Genomic DNA, 25,709 nt, shown 5'->3' on the forward strand with positions numbered 1-25,709 from the left:
GAGGCTGCGACAAGCGGTCGACGGTGCAGGCCTTCCGCATCAAGCAGTTGTACTGTACAGTCATCTTCTGTGAGATGCCCAGGTGTCTCTCACAGAAGCGGACGCTGGTCACCTCCTCTGCCCAGCAGAAGACGAATCTGATCAGTGTCACAAAAGTCAGATGGCAGCCTCTTAAACACTTGGCAGCCCTGACACTGACCTTCATGCAGCTATGGATATGGCTGCGCCACATCCTTTCCCTGACACTAAGCCTCATAGGGTGTCCATTGGGGCAGATCTGTGTGTCAGGCAGGAATTTCTGCCTCTGCAAAAATGCCACAGCATCCTCCTCAGTCTGGGCAGCTCCAATACGTCTCTAGCACCGTCTCTAACAATCTCCAACAGCTGACTGACTATGCTAACTACGTACCGCTGAAAATACCAGCTGAATGACTACACTACGCTGTCCGGAGGAACACTATGCTACATCTGACAGGGAACACTATGCTACATCACAGCTGACTGACTATGCTAACTACGTACCGCTGAATATACCAGCTGACTGACTACACTACGCTGTCCGGGGGAACACTACGTTACATCTGACAGGGAACACTACTCTACATCTGACAGGGACCTGACTGACTATGCTAACTGCTTATCGCTACGCTGTCTGCGGGGAACAGTACAGGGACGAGGTGGCAGCGTAGTCGCGGGAAATGACTGGCTACTCTAACTGCTTACCGCTACGCTGTCCATGGGTAACAGCACAGGGATGCTCTTGCGACTACCGTGGGATCACTTTGCTACGCTAATCAGTTGATTCTGAAAGGGACGCTACAGTAACTATGTAAGTGGCGCCGTGAAACTACACAAGTACCCAATGAAATGTATTTATTTTAATTTATTGAATTTTACATATAAAAACAATGATTCATCATATATCTCAAGACAAAGTGAGTAAACATGAGAAATCAATTAAATGTATTTAAAAAAAAAAAAAAGATCGTTCCATGACATTGTAGTGCCGGAGTCTGACTAACCAGATATATAGAAGGTGAGATCTTGATAAACTAAAATGATATCACACGCTACTGAGGCAAACAAAAGAAGGTAATTCTAGCATTTGCTTTCTACATGTCTAGGAACAAGTAAATGGGTGCATTTAAAGAAGACAATGCTTCCTTCTAGGTTACTACTATTAATACCATTGACAAAACATAAAAAATTATGGGATACTAATTTTAAATTAATATTTATATATTTTTATAATAACTGTACAATGTAGACTGAATGGCATGTATTCAATGCTTTTTGCGAGTCAGGCTCACTGTTCGCTCCTGCATGTCACCGTGACCTCGCTGAAGCACTCACCACTTTTAATCATCTCCTCCTTTCTGTCTGTCTCCTTATTCAACGCTTCTGCAGCTCACCATCCCTTTTTGCGAACTCTGCATAATTATGCGAGGGGAAAAGGGTGAGCTGTAGCAGGAGAGATCAGGTTTCTCCTGCTCTCCATGGCCCTTATTCTGGTTGGTGCGGTCGAGCCGCATATGCGGCTCCGACCGCACCAGACGAATCCCCGCCCACCATACGGTTCGCCACGGCCGTCCGTACACGGACGGCTGGCGAACCGCACGAAAATGGTGGAGGCGTACGCCTCCACCATGCTGGGAGCTGCCCCCTGCATTCGATGGTCGACGACCATCGAAGGCAGGACCGCACGCCGCGGCAGCTCCCGCAAGCTGAGACCACACGGACAATCGTCCGTGTGGTAGCTTGTATGGGGGCTGAAAGCTGACATCCGGCGACGTCAGCTTTCCGCCCCCATGAGTGGCGTCATGCCCTCATTACCATGCGTACGCCCCGCGTTTGCATGGGAACGCCCATGAAACGCGGGGCGTACACATAGGGAAATGAGGGGATGAAGCCCCTCACGCCCCTATACGCCCCCTTTGCGGCGTCTAAATTTTTAACACGGAGAATTCCCCTGCACATGCGCAGAGTGACCTCTGCGCATGTGCAGAGAGAAAACATCGGCGGTACGGCCGCACGCGGGCCGTACCGAGCCGATTAGAATAAGGGCCCATGTGAGGTGTGCAGACTTGTGTTTGAGCAGTGTGTTCGGGGGATCTGTGGATTTTGGCTTCTGAACAGGTTTAAGGTTAGTGTTTTGTGCATTGTTTTTATTACAACACATGGCTGTGTGACAATTTTAATTGGGTTTGTGGCTGCAGACTGGTGCTGTGTATTTTGTCCTCATTTATTCTTATTATTGTGTTGTGCTTTGGCCTTTCAGTGCCTTGGGTTTTTATTTTATTTATTTTGTAATTGTTAGCGTTTTGAAATGCCTTTTTGGGGGCTTTGGTTTAGTTTAGTTTTTTTTAATACACCCCTAAATTGTGGTTTTATGTTAGGTGGGGTCTCCCTGAGCTTCCCTGCCTGCTGCATGCTGTTTTATGTTAGGGGGGGGTCTAACTAGGAGCATTACTGATTTCTTATTGGATACCATTAAAATAACTTATTAAATTCCAAATAAATTAATATAGAAGTACAGCATTATGGCACTTGCAATAAATACATTAGAGTACATTTTTTTTAATTTATAAACCATAAAAAACAAAAAAAATAACAACTTTAACAAAGATAGCCCTACAGTTCACCTAAAAAAGATGCCGAGGGAAAAATGGAGAACTGCTCTAAAAAAAGAAACCAACAGGACTCGCAATTTGTGCATTGAATACACTTTTGGAGAGAGACACTAAAATCCCCATTGAACAGACATTGCGAACACCGGGGAGAAGTGCAGGGTGAACTGAGTTAGCTTCGCAAAATATTTTTGGAGAAGCAACAGAGCTGAATAGAGGGAAGCACAAAATAGGAGAGAAAAGTTCACCACTCTCCAAAAAACATGCACTCTCACCGTTTTTTACGGCGACATAGGAGCATTGAATACATGCCAATGAATACATACTGAAATAATGTTTTTTTTAAATATACTTTTATATATATATATATATATATATATATATATATATATATATATATATATATATATATATATATATATATATATATTTTATTATATACACTGATTTCTTCATCCCGGAGAGACATATACAGCATGTTCACAGTGACCATTATTACCTTTTTTTTCACTTTGCATATACCAATCCGTGACGCTGGCAATAGGGGGGGTATGGTTAGGCTGCATTCCTAAAAGGTGTAGGGGGCCTTTACATAGGGATTCCTCTGTCTCTCTTCTGACCTGATACCATCCCATACCAAAGGGCCCACATCCCTCTCATAAGTAGACTGACTCAGAATTTATATATATTTATCAAAATATTTTAAAAGAATAGAATTTTCATCTGAATAGTTACATAATATTATTAGTTACATACTTAATTTTGAGATAACCTAGAATGTATCTAGCACCTGGATCTTGTGTGTATATATCATGGATAACTTTTCTTGGCTGTGTTGGCTACAGTAGAGCATAAGGGAGCACAGAAATTGCAATCGTTTTTTATTCTCTAATGTACTGTATGCCTATCTACTTCTTTCTATCTTTCTATTTTTAATTTTCAAATAGAGTGATGCTTGATTTATGTTATCTATTATTATGTTATAGATAGGTCTTACAATAAAGAGCACTGGCATTGGCTGATAATATCCTATAATGTATCATTTTTCCAATCTTACTATACTCTAGTCAGAACTTTTCAACCCTCCATGAAATTACGTATCCATAGCCATTTATCTTTTTGACGCTGCTTGATCAATCCAAATATCAAAGCTAGCATAAAAGAGAAAAGTAATATCTAAACAATTCTCTGGAGCCTCTTCTCAGTTATTCTAGATCCTTCACACACATCCCACACATTTCGTATTCATTTTCTACCAAAAAGTAGCTTCATGTCATAGTAGTTATACTCTAAGATGAATTCCATTCTAAAGCTTTTTGCTGATCCCCTGGCACCTAATAATGTCTGTAAGGAAGATTATGAATATTAACCCTTAAAGGATTCTATGTGACATTTTTCCTGCCAGAGTAATGTTTTATAGTATGTAACATTTTTTTTTCAACATAAATACACAACTTCAGCTGTTGAAATGTCAGATTATTGAATCCAGTTTTACTGTACGTGGCTTAGCAATTACATAGCAATTACACAGCAATTTAGATATGCAGTACATAAAATAATATAGTTCTTTTTTTACACTGTCCATAGGACTCAAAGTCGCTTATAAAACATCAGAAACATGTTACAGTACCGTAAACAAGTGTTTGGTATTACCACATTAAAAACAGAAACCTAGCGGTTTATTTACTAAGATGGGCATTCTATTGAAGATGGTAAGTTGTTATGGGCAACCAACACTAGGCAACAGCGAAAAAGGATCCTACGTAACAACAACCAATTCTTACTGATTTAAATGCACTGAACACGAATATGATGTTTAAAATTGTTGATTAGTTCAAGTTTTTAAGATCCTTAGTGGTGAACTAAATCTTAGATCAATGCTGTGGTCACGCATTGCAGACATTTTCCCATTTTAAAATATTTGAAAATAGGATTTCCTCATATCATATCAGACACTTGGGTGCAATATGTCTTTGTAGATGCATTTTCTTCATTCACACTAAGATTTTTTTCCCAGTTAACTGCGTCACCGTTAATGATGAAAACGGCAAACATTTACACCAGGATATTTCTGAGATGGTGTAGAAATACCAGGGGAAATGCAATGCTTCAATGCAAGCAGACTATGTTGGACACTTCTCAGAGATGGCCCAGAAATAGTGTACGAGCGACTTGCAAAATGAAAGCGGCATTAAAAGCAATGATTTGTATTATTGTTGATGTTGTGTATGTATATTAAGCTATTTGTTTTGGAAAAAAAGAAATGTGAATAACTATAAAACGGCAACAGACTTTTTTCAATTTCATTGTCATTTTCGCTTTCAACACCCTAAATTCTATTGATAAACATATGTAATTTTTAGGATCCCCAAAAAATATAAAAATGTGTTGCCCAGTGCAATCAGAATCAACCTCTCTAATTTATTTAGCACCTTCTTGAAGATAATCTAATAGAATCTGGTTGGTTGCTTATAACAAAATCCCATCCTTAACCCTAAATAGCATGGTTATTGCAGACATTTTGGGTAATAACTTCCATGGGTTGTATAAAGGTAGCAGGTAAGGCAGCCATATTGGGTGCAATACAAAGGGTGAAATAAATCCTGTCTAGAAGAAAAGATAGAAAATGGGGTGGTGGCAGTGTCCTTACACAAGGAGTAGGTCTCACCCTAGCTGTTAAGAATATTTTTTTCATACCATCTATAAGCATACTAGATAAGGCAGCCATGTTCGGCATACTACGAAGGTTACACTGTAGGAGATAGGCAATACAAGGACCCAAAGCATACAGGACATGGGGAATCTGACACATGGGCAAGGCTGGAATGGCCCACAGGAATACAGGGATGGGTCACTCTGTTTGATGCTCCATCTGATGGGGACGCGCAAGCGTCTCACATGCACATTCATCCCTGTCTCTCGACGATGGGGAGTGTAATTCCTGCCTGTCTTCGCTTCAGGAAGATGGGCAGGGTTAGGCCAGGGGGGTGCGGGGAGGCATGTAAGAGCAGTGGGAAAGCGATGGGAGGCTGAGGTAGACTCCGACGGAATTGAGCATGCAAGCATCTCAAGCACACGTGCCCCTTCCGTTTGATGATGGGTCCTGGCGATTGGTGATAGAATCGCCAGGACTGGGCTATATGAGAGGCACCTGTACATCACCCAGTCAGATGCTGCACATGTAGATAATATGAATGATATATACATTTAGGGGAAGTACATTCTGCCTACAGAGAATGCACTTCAATGGAGGTTTAGCATATAATACAGTTGTGTGGAGGTACATGGCGAAAGCAGGAAACGGTAGATACAGTAAATTAAAGAAATCATTTCTACCTTTCAGCACTATCCAATGCAGGATTGTGCACCACCTGGTCACCTGCCTATATGCAGTAACTGGATCTGTTCCAGACACAGTTAATTTACATTGCTCTATTTCTGTTTTTCCTTTATACCTTTCTTTATTTTCTTAATATCAGTAGTGAATAAAATTTGCATCCAGTATAATATTAAATGGCATGAGAATAAACTCCATCTACCCAGAATGAAAAAAATGAAACACTACATTCCCTAATACATAATACCGGCTCCAAATGCCTTAGATGTAATAGACATGTAATATTGCAGTTTGTGCTTATTCCTCTGTGGTTCAAAACTTAATTTTCACAGTGCAAAAAACAAATCAATACAACTTTGCCGAACTCGCTGCTGATGGTAAGTATAAGTACGTATATTTCATTTCGTAGGCCAGAGCCATGGAAATTGATAATACTTAAAAGGATTACTCATTCCCCTTGGGATAAAGGTTTATTTCTATGTATGAATATGTTATGCTGTAGAGTAAGTGCAGGGTTTGTGCACTGAAGCTGTAATTTGCAAACATGCAGATCATACACGGCAGCTTTCCAGATGCCAGAAATGGATATTATGGAAGCCCTGCATAGCCGTGCAGTTGTTACTGTAATAGACTTAAATCATTACACATATAATAGTTGTAATCTTTGCTACAATAATTGCATGTGTTTTTAGCAATTGTCATGTATAGTTGAACTTTAAGGCATGAGCGTTTCTGGTAACCTAGGACTAATATTTTTAAAGTAGTTTTCATTATACAGATTTATTTTTCTAGAACAATAAACATTTGCTATAACTAAAATGGTTCAACAGATATTTATTTTTATTTTTATTTCCCATTGTGTATGCATTATAATATGTACAAAAACGTATTAAAGTAGCCCCAAAAATATTAAGGGTAAGTTTATTTGTATGGCAGATAGAAAAGCATCTTGGACCAGCATGTATAGCCGATCTTTTCTCCATACCAATATCTCTAGATGCCAATTTTGCTTAAATTTTTTAAAGATTTTTAGTAGCGTTTTAGTTGGGTGTGGGTTTTTATTATGTTTACGAGTATGGTGCAAGAACTAACCTGCACTAGAGCTAAAGGCGTCCCCGGATGTGGTGACACCCATTGCACCTATACACCTATATTACTCCCCAAACGATAGAGCCACCCAAAAAGAATTAATACAGTATGACCTAACTAGACGAGATATTTCCATACCTTAATATCCCAATGTTTGGCTATTACCAAGTTAGTAGTTACAATGTTAACTTATTATGCAAATTGACTGAGACTGGCAGGATATACAGTATGTGCTTGATGGTATGTTGCACCGCTGCCCTGGGAGTGGTCATTCAATCTCTTTAGTTTATTCTCACATTAAAAGTCAACTTAAAAAAGATGGAATTCATACAGGGTTGGTTAAGGGGGCCATAGGCTTACCTACTGTAACAACTAAGACTAAACTTAGGGGTTCATTCTAATCCATACTCTCCCCTGTGTGCTCGCACAGGGGAATGACGGTTTGGGACTGCGCATGCGCATACACATGTATGTGCATGTGCAGCCGCTAGGTGAATTGCTTATTCGCTGCCCCATTTGCACGTAGCAATGTGGGTGGGCATGGAGCGTCGGGACATTGTTGTGTCCATGGGTATGCCCAAGTGTTTCATGGACGTTCTGAAATTTGCCCCTGAGGGGAGTGCAGACAGCTGACGTCAGCGGATGTCAGCTGCCTGCCCGCTTCCCACACAGGGCGTATGCAGATCTAAGACACCAGAGAGGTGTCTAAGATCTGTGAGCACTTGCAAAATCATTCCATGGTCGGAGACCATGGAATGATTTTGTCCCCGCATGCAAGGCTGCAAATGAAGGATTGTGCTAACCCTCCATTCGCATTTGTGTGCAGGGAAATTGGCATGCAGGGGCATTCATGTGGGAGGGGCACAGATGACACGCAAAGCTGGGAAATTCGCATGTCAACCAGAATGACCCCCCCTGTGCAGGTGACGTCTGTTTTAACAAATTTCTAATTCTATGCCAAAATGCCTTATTAATGATTACACTGCTCTTACATCACTCCTAAACTCCGCTGTCTAATGGGGATATCATCAAATTGCTGTAAATGTCACAAACCAGAAGCAGACCTTTATCACTGTATGTGAGAATGTGCGTAGCTCCATAAATATTGGACTCTTAGAGGTTTATTTATTAAGATTGGAATTCTATTGGAGATGGGATGTTGCCCATGGCACCCAATCAGACTAATTCTTACTATTTAGCACTAGAAGAGAATAGATACAATCTGATTGGTTGCCCATCCTATCTTGAATAGAAATCCCATCTTAGTAAATAAACCCCTTAGTCCAGGCATGTCCAAAGTCAGGCCCGGGGGCCAAATGCAGCCCGTGCTGCCATTTCAAGCGGCTCACAGCCTCCAGCTGGAAGCGGGCAGAGCATCAGATGTGGGAAGCACAGCACAGGACACTAAAGGTGGGGCCCCGGTGAGCGCGCCTTTACCTTGCTGTCTGCTGCAGTGAGGAGGTACCGACCGCCACAGTCAGATGTGTTTGGTGTCTTTCGGGTTAGTATGTGTCCAACCCCTGCTGCTGCAATCGTATATCACCCTACTCCACAATCACAGTGACAGCATTGTTTGGGGAGGGGGGCAGCAAGGGGGAAGCTGGAGTTGACTGTAGACAGTGTGGCGAGCCTGAAGCGTTGCGAGGGGACACGGATGACTTCACATTATTACGCATCCGCTCGCCACGCTTCGGGCTCGTATTCCGCGTCCACTCGCCACACTATCTAAATTTAACTCCACGCCGACGTGGAAAGTGGGGGTAGGAAAAGATCGGAGGACGCGTACCGCCGCCCCTCGTGGGCTCGCTGTGCTCGCCATGCTTTGGGTTGGCGTTCATAGTGGGGGCGCATTGTCAATGGGGGGGCATTTAACATTGTATGCACCCATCAGGGTGCTTGTACAATTAAAAATTGCATGCGATCGCACCGCATGCCATTTGCTGGCATACGATGCAATATTTAATTGTACATTTTCCCGTTTTGCGGGGAAAATCGCATGCCATCGCATGACATCGCATACCTTACTTAGCGGTATGCGATGGGAGCCGTGATAATACACAAGTACCAAATTCTCAAATGCTCTTTGCAGCATATTCATTTTATATCTTTTGTCATCATAATATTCCATCCATTCAACACACTGCATCAGATTTTTGTTAATACATAGACATGTGCTAAACTTCCGCAGTGTGCAGGTGACATCCAGAACTAATGATAGATGAAACTAGAATGTTTTTTTCTCAGCGTCTTACAGGATATGCAGTTAGCTGGTTATAGTACCATGTAAAAGGTATTTGTTGCCTTCTGAACAAAAATCTGTCCCAGATATGGGAAAGAATTGAAAAGCTTTCATAAGCTGGAAGTCAAAAGAATTGAAACTCGCTGAGTATGCATCTATGCACACAGACTAATGCAAACTTGTCAAGTTGTCAAAAGTCGCACGGTTTTATTTCACTGACTGCTAATTACAATCCGGCTGTTTTTTGTAACTATCATAGAGAACATTGTGCTAACTCTCAGGACACAAATTGTCACACATTTTGGAAACTTTAATAAGGATATGGCATCTCTCAGTTATGCGGCATCTCTCAGTTATGCAGCATCTCTCAGTTATGCGGCATCTCTCAGTTATGCGGCATCTCTCAGTTATGCGGCATCTCTCAGTTATGCGGCATCTCTCAGTTATGCAGCATCTCTCAGTTATGCAGCATCTCTCAGTTATGCAGCATCTCTCAGTTATGCGGCATCTCATGTGTTTAGATGTTAATTTTTACTAAATAAAAAATGATATTTCCTATCTGGAAACACGTTATCACACTTGTCAGTGTTTTACATACCCAAAAGAGAGAGCTTAGATCAGGCTTTCCCAACCACGGTCCTCAAGGCACACCAACAGTGCAGGTTTTAGTGATATCCAGGCTTCAGCACAGATGGTTTAATCAGAATCACTCAGGTACTAATTAAGTCACCTGTGCTCAAGCCTGGATATCTACAAAACCTGCACTGTTGGTGTGCCTTGAGGACCGTGGTTGGGAAAGCCTGGCTTAGATGAATTAAACTCATAGTAATACAACAGGTGAATAGCATGCACACAATTAATGATAATACAAAACCTCTATTATGACCGTGACTGCAAAATAGATAACATTATAAATGATCATTTAAGGTATAGTTACCTGTAGAACAGTCTGCACCTGTCCACTGCGGCTCACAGCTACAGACACCGCTGTCCAAAAGGAAGGTTCCATGTCCGGAACACTGCTCTTGACACAGTGCTAGAACATTCTCACATTTCACACCTCCCCAGCCAGCAGTGCAATGGCACTCTCCTTGTACACACACTCCGTGGTCAGAACATGATGGATCCAGGCAATTCTCTGTGTATCACGAAGCATAAAATCAGTGTAAATAAAACAAGCACGATCAACTTTTTTTTTAAACTACTTTTCAATACTTATGTTATAGCTATTTAGATATCATTTTTATATACATATGCATACATTATGTTTATCATATGAGACAAAGCTGATCTGCTTTACAAAGTAGTTATAAAGGCTTGCTAACATGCAAATTGCCATAATGCAATTCAAATGTGAATGGTACTGGATGCTGGACCAAAAAAATAAGAATTTTAACCTAAAACAATAAAAGCCATGTAATTTCATGACCATGTATACAATGCTATTTTTATGTCAAATATATAGAAATTATTCTAACAAACCTTCTTCACATATTTCTCCTTTATATCCTGGTACGCAGATACAGACACCCATTATACATGTCCCATGACCACCAGAGCACGTTGGGTCAATACACTGCTCCTCTGGAACATCACACTCTGCTCCTTTCCAGCCATTTCTACACACACAATGTCCCTTCTCATATTCACCATTTCCGCTGCATAATACTGGGCAGGAATCTGAAAAAACCATTGAGAAGACATATCTGAAAAACACATCCTATCCATCATCTATATACGTATATATGTGTCCAAAGCTTTTGCTTTGAGTGGGCTTACTAGTGTGTATATATATATATATGCGTGTGTGTGTGTGTGTGTGTGTGTGTATATATATATATATATATATATATAGTCTCGATTTTTCAGCCCCCCAAGGGGAAGAAAGAAAGTGGCACTCAGCGGGCTTGATTCAAAAAGATGACAGTGTTTATTCCATCAAGGTAATTTGCAGGGACGTCATGTCGACGTTTCAAGGCCGACTGGCCTTTTCATCAGGACGTGTGAGCTATATATATATATATATATATATATATATATATAGAAAGATACGGCAATAGTGGCACTCCTGGGAATTTCATCAATAATTTTTGATGAAATTCCCAGGAGTGCCACTATTGCCGTATCTATCTATTTATCTGAGTGCAGCACCCGGGCAGTTGATATTTTTGAAACACGGAGTGCCGGTATCCCGCCATATATATATATATATATATATATATATATATATATATATATATATATATATATATATATATATATATATATATATATAGACAAAAAAGACCCTTATTTGTGCTAGTAATAGGAGAGGCACTCTATAATTCCTCCCTGTTAGTGGAGGAAAAAGAAAGGATAGATGGAGATAGATATAGAGCACGCTAGTTGACCACTACCTTTTTAGTGTGAAATTGCACAAAAGGTGTTTTAATGTAAAATTGTGTAAAAAATTAAATACACAAACCAGACATGGGTTCCATTGTTGAGTTATTTTGAGGTGTTAAAAGACCCAACGCAATTCATCACAAATTACTTCATCAGGGGAGCCGATACCACTACGTCAACTTAACCATAGGGAAAATAATCTTATTGAGGTAGACTTTTGTGTCGTCACTTTTTTAGTGGTAGATTTTTGTGTCGTCACTTTTTTAGGAGTGAACCTTTTTAATTGGCTGGAATCAATACAATTATCCAGCAATCACGAGAGAAAAAAATCTCAGGTGTCAAGATTCAAATAAGGATAAACCCGGTGTAGCAATCCAGATGGAGTAGTTCCAATGTTTGGGCGTTATATATACAGTATATATATATATATATATATATATATATATATATATGAGCAGCGCTACTACTGTTGGTAACTGTGGGCGTTATCTATATATAAAAAGTACTACTACTGTATGCAACTGTAGGTGTTATGTATAAGCAGAAATACCACTGTGGGCATATGCATGAGTACTCTGGGCATTACATGTAGCATATTGTGTGTCATAATGTCATATGGGCATTATGGTGTGTGGCATATTGTGTAAGGGGCATTATGGTGTGTGGCATAATGTGTAATGGGCATTGCAATGTGTTGCATAATGTGTAATGGGCATTACGGTGTTATTGGTACTTTTATATGACTACGTCCCTTCCCCGTGAAGCCATGCTCTTATATTTTGCCACGCGCCTTCAGCACGCACTCTCCCTGGTTTCATTGTGGTGGTGCATCAGTCTCCAATTCCCGTTCTGGCACAGGTCACCAAAATATTGTTAGGGCACTGGTGCTGTATAAGGTGAATATGATTTTGATGCTATTGTGTGGTGTAATTTGGAATGGGAGTACTATTGTTTGGCCATGCCCCTTGTGAGACCACATGTCTTTCTTTCGGGGTGCACTGTCCCTTTGCAAAGTATGGGAGGGTGCAAATTTATAGTTTGCAGGAGGACGCCAAACACCCTAGCATCGGTCCTGTAAACACCCTTAAATAACCTTCAACAAAAACTTTAAAGCCAGGAACACTTTGTCTTTATTTGAAAAAATAAAAAAAAACATTACTATTTAATGAGTTTTTCAACTGTATATAACTTCAGCAGAGTGTAATAAACTTAAACTTGTTAATATATCAAAAATGTTACTATGCTTACTGCCAGAAGACTATGGGCCTTATTTTGGTTCACTCTTTTTTTTTTATGCTTTTTATTGAAATTTTCAAAAAAAAAGAAGAATACACAGTCACATAGACAGACAAGTATTTGTCAGCAATAGTATACCATTATATTTTGGTTCACTCTTAGAGGCAAAATCCTTCTTAGATGGGTAAAACCATGTGCACTGCAGGTGGTGCAGATAGAATTAGATTTGGGTGGGGTTTTTCTTCAAAGTGAGATATATATTGCAGTGTAGAAATAAAGCAGCCAGTATTTTCCCTGCACAGAAACAAAATACTCACCCAAATCTAATTCTCTCTGCACATGTTACATTTGCCCCCTTGCAGCGCACATGGTTTTACCCATCTAAGAAGGATTTTGCCTCTAAGAGTGAACCAAAATAAGGCCCTATGTTCTCACTTATTATGTCACCTAATTAGTGATATATATCTTCGAAACACTTTTTTATATATGTATGAATCTAACTGAATAAATTTTTTATACGGCTTACTGGCCATTCTCATGTGACCTTAAAAAGTGTAGTGATTGAAATAAGAAAAGAAAGAAAAAACATTTTTTTATTATTCATATGTATTCTCTGTTAATTGACTCCTAGTAAATAAATCATCATATATCATTGCTCAAATGGATTAACCTGTACCATCACTAACTACAATAAAATGACTTCATTGCTTTTAAATACATTGCCAAATGAGTTGCGGGAGACCACAGGGTTATTTTCCTTACAGGAAGGAGCTCATGCGAGAAGCTAAGTGTCTTCAGGGAGACAATGGTAAAACATGCTTTAAAGTGCTCTACTTGAAGGTAAATCTTATAGTTCTTCTTACTAGGGCTCCCTTAATTTGGAATAGAAAGTCGTTTAGCTAATAAAATTCACTTTAAGTTTCTTTTGGATAACAAATATGCTGTTGCATGTCTATATTCCTTCAGATCCTAATTATCCAAATAATGCAGGATTATTATTACAAATAAACTATTCTATGATCCACAGTGTTTTCTTTCATGAGGTGAATTAAAAGTCTGTTCTGGAACTGTGATCATGCCAAGATCTTCAGGCTTCCATCTCAATCTGAAGTTATTTTTATGGTACAGTGAGTCACTATAGAAACCTAGAATTTATTGACAGATAAGAACCACTTGGACCATAAAGTCAGCCCTTTTTTACATAAACTTTTGGCAATGTCAACCCTGTTTTTTCCTTAGGTCTTTGTAAAAATATCTGTATGTCAAACCCAAGTGTGTTTACATTGCTCCACTGGGTTAGACTCGTCCATCTCTGACTGGAGGCTATTACACTTATCCACTACCCTTCTACATTCACTTGGTAGGTTCAGATGAGTTGCTGAAGTTTACATTGAAGGATTGAGGCATATGTTTTTGTTCATCCTTGCACTCTTCAGACAGTGTGTTCGGTTAGAAGGGAATAAACAAAAACATGGTGGTCTAATTCAAGTATAAACACTCTGTTATGTCATGAATTTATTCTAGCGAACAATACAAAGCCTTAATATTATATATATATATATATATATATATATATATATATATATATATATATATATATATATATATATATATATATATATATATATGGGCATTCAGACATTGGAACCACTCTGGGGAGGCTGCTATATTGGGTTTAAACCCCTAATCTGACACCATAGATTGTATCTAAAGAGCGCTGGAATAAATTTCTGATCCTGTTTACTGTATATAAAAGTGAGGACATTAAACATCTGTCCTAAAAAGTTTGATCCCTACGGTGGACGTAGTGGTAACGGCACCCCTGATGAAGTCTTCCGTGATGAAACGCGTCAGGTCTCTTTCCACCTTGAAATAAGAAACTGGAATGCCATGTCTGATCTGTATATTTAAAATTTTATTAAAAGTTGTTTTATTTGAACATAAATTGTGTAAGATTTACATTTTGAAGGTGGTGGCTAACTAGCGCACTCTATATTCACTACTATATATATATATACATATATCATCTATATATATATATATATATATATATATATATATATATATATATATATATATATATAGATATATATTATATATAGGTATGACAGCCCACTGAGGAAGTCCATGATGAAACGCGTTTGGGTGTGCCTCACCAGATGCTAACTTCAGCCGGTCATCTGTCAGGAGGGGGAGAGACGCGAACCTGCACGGGTTCCCGGTGATATACACAGACGTTGCAGTGAGAGTCCCAAGCAGAACACCAATAGGACTGATGGTGACCGTGGTTATTTACTGATTTCATATCATGTGGTATCTAAGCCCACACTGATGAATTGTGGGGTACAAGTACCTGTCCATTGTGTCTTTTATCTATGAAGTGGCAGATTGCCTTTTATTAAAAACGTTATTGCACTAAGAAGCACTTCCTTCTACATTTTTCTACAGATTGTCCTAATCCCATTTGGATCCAGGGATTCTTTATTGGTTGGAAGCAGCGGTCCTGGATATATAAGGATCTAGTGCACGTTTGAGCAGACTCTGTGGGAGGACTGTAATTCTTGCCAAAACTACCACTTACACAGGTGTAGTTACTTCAATTTGTAAGCCAAAAGGCTAGCGCACCTCTTATCTTGTTGTATGTATGTATATATATATATATATATATATATTATATATGTTTGCAGTATATGTAAAAAGGTTAATTTAATATACATATTGGGCCAAATGTATTAAGCCTTAAGAGATAAAGTGGACAGCGATCCAGAGAGATAAAGGACCAGCCAATCAGATCCTAACTGCCATGTTACAGGCAGAGTTTGAGAAATGTTTGAATGGCAGTTAGGGGTTGATTGGCTGGTCCTTTATCACTCATTATCACCCTTAACTTTATCTCTTGTTAAGGTTTATATGATTTCGCCTAGTTTACCCTAAAGCAACAGAAATGTCGTCCATCAAATGTGACTGATTTAAATGATAAAGTTCTTCTTTTCTTTTGCCAATATCCTATATTTTTTTGTATATTCTATACAGTGGAGAGTGTGAACATCAGACTGAAGTGGGCCAGTTTGGAAGTACAGTAGAAGGAAAGAAAGGCGCAAATGTACATTTATTATTAAATTATTTATATATAATCAATAAATAATCAATCAACATTTTTTTTGCCTTTCTTTTCTCCTCTTTCCTTTCCTAGCCAGACCCACTTCAGTTTGCAATTCATAATCTCCACTGCATGATAACCAATCTGTCTCAATCTGGAATTCAGTTTTGGATAAAATATGCTTAAAATGCAAATATTGTCATGTGGCCAAGTTTAATCTGTATATGCATGTGTATTATAGGACCCCATGTCTGTATGTCCTACTTTCTGCAATGGATAACATTTTGACAAAATTACGATATTGCCAAAAGCAAAGAAGAACTTTATCATTTAAATCAGTCACATGGAAGTAGACAATTGCTCAATAATCTTTGAGGGAAAAGAGAGATTGGCAGTAATTGGAAAGAGTGTCAGACTAAAGGGTTGACTTTTTTTTTTAGAATGTTTGAAAGCAGAGGGGGTAGTGTCAGAGAAAATGAGGCATGAAGGACCTAAAGAACATCATACTGCTGCTGCTACTGCTGCTTCTACAACTACTAAAGTAATGTTGCAACTACTACATCTGCTGCTGCTACAACTACGACTTTCCACTTCTAGTACTGCAGTTGTTAATACTACTACTACTACTACTACTACTACTACTACTACTACTACTACTACTACTACTACTACCACCACTACTGCTGCTGCTACAACTACTACTTCTTGTACTACCATACTGTTTCTGCTGCTACTACTTACTACTATACTACTAAGTAGAAGTATACTACTTCTACTTCTACTACTTCTACTATTTCTATTATTACTGCTACTATACTACTACTACTTCTATTATTACTACTACAATAATGATGCTGCTGCTACTACTACTACTACTACTACTACTACTACTATTAATACAATAATGATGCTACTACTACTACTACTGCTGCTGATGCAAATGTGACATAGCACATCAGTATTTGAGAAAGACAATGATAAACAAGCAGTAATGGTGTAAATAAAGATGCAAAAATTGTGATTTATTTTTCTTCTAGGAATCTTAATATATATTCTTAACAAATCTTATTCAATATTTTAAATTCTAATTGTTTTTTTTTTTTTCAATTCAAATTTGAATTGACATTCAAGCAATTTAAATGTAAAAATGTATTTACTGTGAAAGATCATGTCTTTTAATAATGTTAGTTATTTGCTTGAAATGCATCCTTATACTTATTTGCTTATTTAGCATTTTCGAGAGTAACAGTACAAGCTATAGTCAACATTTAATTTTCTCTTCCAACTTACAGCGTCTTCCTTATTCTATGTAATGAAAACTGCCCTTGTGATTTCTCAGGAATCCTTTAGAGACATTTATGAAAACTAATGCAGGGTTAACTGTTGTAACCCATAGTAACTAATTACATTCTGCCATTTTTCTAGTACAATTTAGAAACTGGAAATGGTTATTTGATTTCCATAGGTTACATCTTAAAGTTTCTGGAGCCTGGTATTCATCTACTTTGTACCCTCTTCTTTTGCCAGTGGCCGTTAATTTTAAGTACTGTAAATAACAAAGAACACCTCCATATTAATTAGGTATTAGTGGTGTTTTGTTACAAAGTTTTTTAGAAACCATTGCAGTTTTTTCAAACACCAAAATATTTCAGCAATATCCAGTATTGCTACGTTTGTAATATAAGAAAATAAAGGTGTGCTTGGTCATAAGTTCTGTGGCTGTCTCAATTGCTATTACCCCTTCAAGTCTGAGGGGTTCATCATCCTTATTCTAAGGTCATTTAATAATGTTAGCGCTTGTCACATCCCAACATCAATATCACTGATTTTGCCCTCTCAACCAGTGTCTATTTTCTGTAGTAAAGGGTATCATGGTTGATCCTCAAACAATAGCTACTAGTGTCAACATCATTTAAACATTGGACCCCCCTCTTTAAAATATGAGTGCTGACAAATGTATGGTTATGGTGGAGGTGAGAGGACACATAGTACTTCTTACCCCCAAATAAGCAAAACATACATTTTTCATTGAGCTGTATAACATTGTACTGTGATCATAGGTGAGTACAAAAGGGACACAATATTTGAAATATGGTAACATGCATTTTTTGGTGGGCATTTTTCTGTGGATGGTGAGATCAACCTGTGAGCAGTTTTAGTATATGCAAGTAACAATCCACAATCTGCAGTGTGTCCACCAAGACTGTTTTCCATTAAAAAGGGAGTCACAGACTGGTGTGTTCAGGGCAGGTTATTTTATCATGGCAGACTACCAAAGCTGTGCTAAATGCATTCTTGTATCTGTCTTGTATCTGTCTTGATCCTTAGTGATTGTTAGTGATGCCACCAAGGTGGTATAGGTGGCACTGTTGCACTTGCCCAGCAGTCCTTGAAGCCTCCTGCAGGCTAAGGCTTCACCTATAACAGCCACATTCGAAGAGGTATATTAGGTTCACCCCAACCCCGGTGCCCCCAGGACGTTTGTGGGGACAAGGCTGCTACAGGAGGCTGGGCAAGGCAAACACAGGACTGGAGTTAGACTGGGACACAAAAAAGGACCAGACACACAAATACAAACTTTAGCACACTACCATGTGCGATTAGAACGGGACCACTGCAGCAGATGGTATACTTGAGCACCACAGTACTGTAGATGTTATTACTAAGCACTGGGTACTGAACCACAATGGTGTTAGAGGTGCAGTCCCAGGCAGTGTCTAAATGCAAAACAGGACAGGCAGACAAGGGACAGGGCAGGATTGCAGAGCAGAGCCGGCACAGGCAGGTAGATACAGACAGTACATACAGCAGGACCAGACTGTGGGGCAGTTCTGGTTACAAATGGGTGAAAACACAGGTACATAGACAGAAGCTCTATTGGAGCAAGTATCAACAGGGACAGACAGGACCAAACCAAGCACAGGCACATGAAGGGTCAAGCAAACTTTGGGAAACAGGATCCAGGTAGGTACAAGTTCAGGGCTGAGTAGGATAGGGTATAGAGACAAGGACTAAGTACAGGAGATCAGCATAAGGGTTGGTCAGGAAAGCATGCATGTGCTCTTCTGCAATGGTTTAGGGCAGGCTGTGTGATATAAGGAGCAATGTCCAATCAGAACAGCTAGAATGGACAAGCCCCCTTAATGAGGAAAGTAACTACAGGTGCACAGCGTGACACAAGGCAGAGTGCTAATTGTCTGATTATATGACAGGTGAAACTGAACACAGAACAAATACAGGAGTCAGGCTGCATTTACACAGACCGGCCAAAGGGGACTCGTAACAGTAATAGAGAAAAAACAAACAAAAAAAAAATATTCAAAATAATACAACCTTTAATAAGTCCATCAGACAAATGAATCCCCTAAATAAACAGCCAGCAGGATGGATTGAGCTGTGTTTCTTTAATACAAGGAGCCATGCACTCTTGATGTCACTGATTTAGTTCTACCATGCCCATGTTTTCTGTTGCTTCGAATGATTGGGTATTTGCATAGTGCAAATGCTATTAACACTTTTTAAATGAATGTGACAATAAATTAATGGGAGAATCTTAATGCAAAAATGAAGGCCCCCATCTCACTTGTGTCTCTGTATTTGATGCAACATTAAGGGCAAGATTTAATGACGCCGAGCTCAGCAGCAGTGCGAGATGTCCGCTGAAATCAGACGTTTTTAAAAGGCAAAACTATGCCTTGTACGTTAATTCCCCTTTTAAAAAAGCCCAAGTTCGGCGGACATTTTGCACTGCCTCTGAACTCGGGCGGCATTAAATATCGCCCCCTGTCTATAAAGTCTGTGATAACATTTTAGCAATTTATAAAGCAAATATTTTATAAATTACTTTTCTGATGTACTTATTACTGAGAAATGGGGAATTGCAGTTATGTTTGCAAATGTCTGGTCATTTTTTAAGTGCAGGTCAGTAGTACTAAGTACTAATTTATATGTTGGATTTTCTATCAAAATATTTGTCAGTACCAAATCTACCTGAAAATGTGTAAGCTGTGCTATTAGTACCTTTTTAGACCAAAATCCCAAGTCTGAGCTGGGATAACAAACATGGTCCCAACATGTTTTGACATTTTTTCACACCATTGCAGAAACTTGAGAAAAAAGTCGGGTCATGTGTAGGTGTGAAATAGGTCCACCCAGGCTTTGTGCCCTGGCTCTGTGACCCTGGTTATGAACAGGATTTTCCCCAGGTCCATGCTTCAGTGTGAAAAAGGTAAGTGAACTCCTTATAACATTTCCTGGGTCCACCTTTAACACTATATCTGTTTCGGACTCGGGAATGATCAGGGATGAGGATCCAGCACAGATAACCCCGGGTGACCTTTTCACATAACGGGATTACCCATATTTCTGCAAGGTCAAAGGCTTGGTACGAATGCAGTTAAAGTGCTTGTTGGGTTCAAGGTTCCTTTCATAAGGATATATAAATGACATTTCTGCATACCGGCAGGCTCTCCTAAACTGTGTACACATGATGCAATTGAATTTCTATTCAATCCCGATTGAATCAGGATCGAATCGCACGGTGCCGTGTACACATTTGATTTAGACTATATAGTACAAAATGCAAGAAAATAAATAATCTTGCCTGCACAGTCTAATTTTCTATTAGTTTTTGATGCTGCGGCACTGCACATCACGATCAAATTGAAATTGAATGCATTCGATATCCGTTTGAGTTGGATTAGATTTCAACTCTATTTTGCTTATACTGTAAATTTGGGTTTTAACCTAATCTATTCACCCATGTATTGACAATCCCAGTACTGCTGGTATGGTACCTTTACTCTGTACAGTATATATTCTCAGACTGCAGCTTGTCTATCTGCACTGTACAACATTCTGCCTATGTTACATCAGTACATTTTAGGCAAATATCTATTACAGAGTAGCCACTGGCAAATAATCTGGCTCTGTAAATAAGGGAACCATAGTGGGCAGAATACCGAAGTGCACTGCAGAGCCAGATTATCAGCAACAAAACATTCTGAGTGAGCTATTTTCTAATACATTAAACTATGTACTTCTAAGCCTGTAACAAATGCAGCGAGCTACATTTTATTCAACTTATCCTAAGCTCCGTTTGAATGCATAGAGCAGAATATGTTGCTCAAGCGAGTGGAATATACAGAGAAATGCAAATAATATGTTAATCAGTGATTTTTACCTCTGGAGCAGTCTGGTCCCAGGAATCCGGGGAAGCAGTGACAATGGCCAGATATACATTCTCCATTTCCATTGCAGTTGGTTGAGCAATCATCCATCATTTCTGTGTGTGAATAAAATGGCATAAAGTAGACTGAGTTACCGTTTGAATTCAACTTTAAAGGTAATGTGGTATGAGTGTCTCAATTGCAGCGAAATTGCCGCATATTTCCTTTTGCCGTAAAAATAATCATAGTAGCTGTTATACAGAGAACTTACATAAGTACTTCATTATATAGAATTTTCTTGGTTGAATAAAATTGTCATAAAATCAGTGACATTACAGAAAAATGATTCAGTATAAAGTATGTAACAGTGAACAAATAAATGACCAAATAAGATTATTATAGAGTTATCCTGTTACCCACTAAGGTTCAATACATTGTTAAATAGATCATTTGCATGTGGGAGTATTTAAAACTTTAATACTGTCAATACATCACAAATGCCACAATGCCAGCATTTGCAGAACTTTAGTAAAATGCATGGAGAAAACACTGGGCTTGATGAATATGGAATACATGGTGGTGACATACTTGCGGACAGAGACTAATTCTTTATATATCATGATGTACATTTACCTGATATCATTCAGAGGTAAAGCTGCTATCTGAATCATCCTTTGGACATTGTAAACTGTATATACTCAGGGACTTTTATAAAGCCAGTGAGAATTTCATCACAGTTACATCTGACAACATGTTTCCAGCATACGCTCATCCTCAAAACTCATTGTTGGAAGTAACTGTGATTAAAATATCACTTGCTTTATGAAAATCCCTGATTGTCGCCGTTGCCTTTTTTCTGTCCATCAGCTGTGCTAGCTGTAGGAGGGCCATAGGTGGAGCGAGTAAGCTGTATTTACTATTGTGTGGAGTGCGGGATCCCACTATACGATGTGTGTGTGTGTGTGTATATATATATATATATATATATATATATATATATGAAGCAAAGGTGCGGCACACAGGACAATATAGATGATAAAGAAGAGGCAAATGGAGCTGCTAAGACAATGTTTCCGTTTATTACAACTGTTTTCAAGTCTTGCTAAGACGTTTCAGTTTATTTATTCAAGCTCTGTCTGCCTCTCTTCATTATTATCTATATTATCCTGTGTGCCTCACCTTTGCTTTGTGTATTATTCCCCCTGTGGTGGCACCGGACAAAGCTACATATTTTCATTGGGAGTGCCGGACCCTACACATCTATATATATATATATATATATATATATATATATATATATATACATACACACAGTTTACGTTAAGCATCCAGTCTAAACAAGTTTCGAACTCACACATGAGTGATTCCTATTCTTATGAACTCATAGTACATTCAGTATGAGCTGCAATCTCCTCTTGATTCTCGCAGAGACATTGCTTTGAAATAGGCACGGGTGCTCAAAACTCTCTTATGGAATTTAAGAGGACTTTAAGGGTGGCATTCAATCCCAGCCATTATTTCCGACAGGAGAAATAGAGGCTGACGCCTATTCAATGCTGCTGTTTCCAACAGCATTGAAGGGAGATTCCGACAAAACAGATCCGACATTAAAACAAGTTTGATATGTTTTGTCAAAAACAGATGCAGATTGTCTAATTCACGGCCCCTTTTTGACAGTCAGCGGCCGTTTTCAGCGACACACCCACTTTCTGACACTAGACAGCTTAACATTGAATTCCAGCCGTCAAATTTTTGTTGAGATGATCGAAAATGGCCCGGGATTCCGACTGCCTTGATGTCCGTTAGTAAAAGGTGGTCACTCTATAATTTTATATAATGTTAGCGGCTTTGAATGTGGGGTAAAAAGTTAAAATTATCCTGTACCATATAAAAGTGCTAACTAACTTTGGATAATAGTATAGAAGTGTTTAAGTGACCAAAAGCAAATTATTTGAGTTAATTGTCTGATATTTGCATTTTAATAACATCTGAAAAATGTCAGAAAGCAAGTGTTTTCCACCAAAGTTATTCCATTATTTCTTTCAATTATTTTGCAGAGTACCCCCAAAAATGATATAATTATTGGCCAAATTATGCAAATTAAAATGAAATCTTCTAAGTGCCAAATTAATCATGGGGGAGGGTTCTCGGGAGATTTGATCCGAAATATTTTACCTACTCAGGGTTTCCGGAAGAAAAGCCATATTATGCAAAACCTAGAATGTTAGAATTGCTTAGTTTCTGTGGCTAATTGGATCTGAAATGTTACAGATACGATACTGTAATTCTAGTAGATATTTTCTAAAGTCTTGCGCTTAATGCAACATAACAATTTGAAGTAACACCTAAATCTGTTATATCTTATTGTTAAGCTTTTTGGTTAATTAAGCTTCTAACTCAATAACGTTAATTTAATGCGTCTTATAATTAACCTACGTATGTAATGTTTGTATATTTACTATGTTTATGAATACATAAGAAATATTCATTATACATTTATAGACGCATGTAAAGTTTGATGTGTTCTTGTTTTATTGTGTATATTACACATTTACATACTCCACATGTACAAACATATGAAGTTTTGGTCACATCTTAACCTTACAAACCTCTATGGAATTGACACTCATATAGAACTTGACACATAAACATAAGCGCTTATCAGAAGACATATCGAAATCGACCACTGAAGCAAATTATGCATTGATTGATTATAATAACAGCCATTTCTGATTGGCTGACTGCACCTGACCCATTCCCACTGCTTTATAAGAAAAATTGGCTGCTATAGTAAATGAAGAAGTGGATATCTATTTCTTTAATTCGCAACCTGTAATTGTGTGTGTGTGTGTGTGTATGTGTGTGTGTGTGGGGGGGGGATAGGTAGCAAATATTTGTGCAAGTTTGTAGTAACGTAATGGGGGTGACCGATAATGTTACTGAAGTGGCATCCTAAATACACCCTTGATGACAGGGACTTTTACTGTATATAAAATATCAACTATACAGCATTCTATTTTGCAGAATGAGGGATACTTACTGGCAGTGTTAGAGAATTTTTATGTACTTAAGCTTAAAATACCAATTAGAAATTATTCTCTGCGGAATAGACAAGCTAAGGTTTTAATCAAATTCTTTTTGAGTGCCACTATTCAATTTTCGTCTACAGTATTTTACTGTGCAACTTTGCCAACACCACCAAAGTGGTGTGAAAAGAACTGGGAAGAGAAGATGAACGAGTCTGTGAATCATATTGTTTGATCGATGCAGAACCTAAATTAATAGTGTAAAAAAATAATTACCGGTAGTAATACACTAGCAGAAAAAAAATAAAAAGACAATCCACTTATCTAGTTCCGTATATCATTATCACTAAAGAGCGAAGCCTTCATTTGCAAGCTAACACATGTATAGATCATTTCTTATTAGCCAGAGAACACAAAAATATATATATTTTTTCCTATTACACCACTAATATGGCTAGCTATTGTATGATATCCTGCACAATAACAAATGTTTTAATACTGTACACTTATATGGTATAACTTTGTTCTGAGCAGGTCACTCAAGAGGAATAAGAATCCTAACCTATTGCAGTTGTTAATGCAATGACTTGTTCCATCTTCTTTCCATCATTGTAGAACGCTAAGTGCCATGCACCTTGATCCATGTACTCAATGAAGCCTGTCTCTTGTAAAGATGCCAGAATTAGACTCCGAGGTGCATGCTGCGGGCTCTCTGCATTTTTTGGTTCTTGCTTTATTAAATGCTTTCCATCCATCAACTTTACAAAATCAAACTGTGTGAAGATCAAGGAAAATCACATCTGATTAAGCTGATAATTGTGTACATCTGGAATTTTTAGAGCTTTGGAGATGTCAAAGACAAACAAAAAGCTATTTCTTAATTCTGTAATAACACAACAGAACTAAGCAATGTTTTAAATTGTTACATTTCTATTTCATAAACTCAAATGGATCACTGAGTATCAATATGCAGCAAATGCTCATTGTAAATGCTTTCATTGGGCTACTGTATAGAATTTAGAGCACTGGTTATTTTCCATTTTCCAAGGCTCAGTAAAACATACAGTTTGCAAGGTATTCTACTGTACAGATAAACATACAATACAGATATTTCCTCATACAATGTGTGTTTCGGAGAAGAATAGCATACCATATTTTAATTTCTATTTTGCCTCTTAGTCACATTGCGGGAACAGCGAAAAGTCATCCCCAGTGTACTAGAGGTGCTAAGCTGTGACTTTAACTGCACAGGAATTGGTTTTACACACGTACAGTACAAAGTCATAGATGAAGAACAGCAGCAGCTGCCTGCATTGAAGCCCTTTTTATACAGAGTGATAATCAGTTGCACACAGATGTACAAATACTGCTAGTGGTCTGTGTACTCTAGCAATGCAGTTCTCTCACTCTCACTCATTTTTTCTGTGTGAAGAAGATGCATATTTTGAGCAAATTAGACACTCAGCATGGGCATAGTGGCCCAGGACCTGGTCTGCTATTTG

At 38.5% G+C, this 25,709-nt stretch overlaps 1 protein-coding gene across 3 annotated transcripts in view; it reads right to left on the minus strand.

Moving 5' to 3' along the window:
- The window catches only part of TENM1 (teneurin transmembrane protein 1), a 726,432-nt gene that overhangs the window by 244,095 nt on the left and 456,628 nt on the right, over positions 1-25,709 (minus strand). For all 3 annotated transcript variants that reach the window (XM_083159336.1, XM_083159335.1, XM_083159334.1), the window contains 4 exons: positions 24,770-24,980; positions 21,196-21,297; positions 10,775-10,972; positions 10,230-10,430 (listed from right to left, as the gene is read on the minus strand). In XM_083159336.1, coding sequence (XP_083015462.1) covers positions 10,230-10,430; positions 10,775-10,972; positions 21,196-21,297; positions 24,770-24,980 — 712 coding nt within the window. The remainder of the gene's footprint in view (positions 1-10,229; positions 10,431-10,774; positions 10,973-21,195; positions 21,298-24,769; positions 24,981-25,709) is intronic.

The sequence above is a fragment of the Crinia signifera genome, chromosome 9 (genome assembly GCF_055691185.1).
Source record: "Crinia signifera chromosome 9, ASM5569118v1, whole genome shotgun sequence".
Lineage (NCBI taxonomy): Eukaryota > Metazoa > Chordata > Amphibia > Anura > Myobatrachidae > Crinia > Crinia signifera.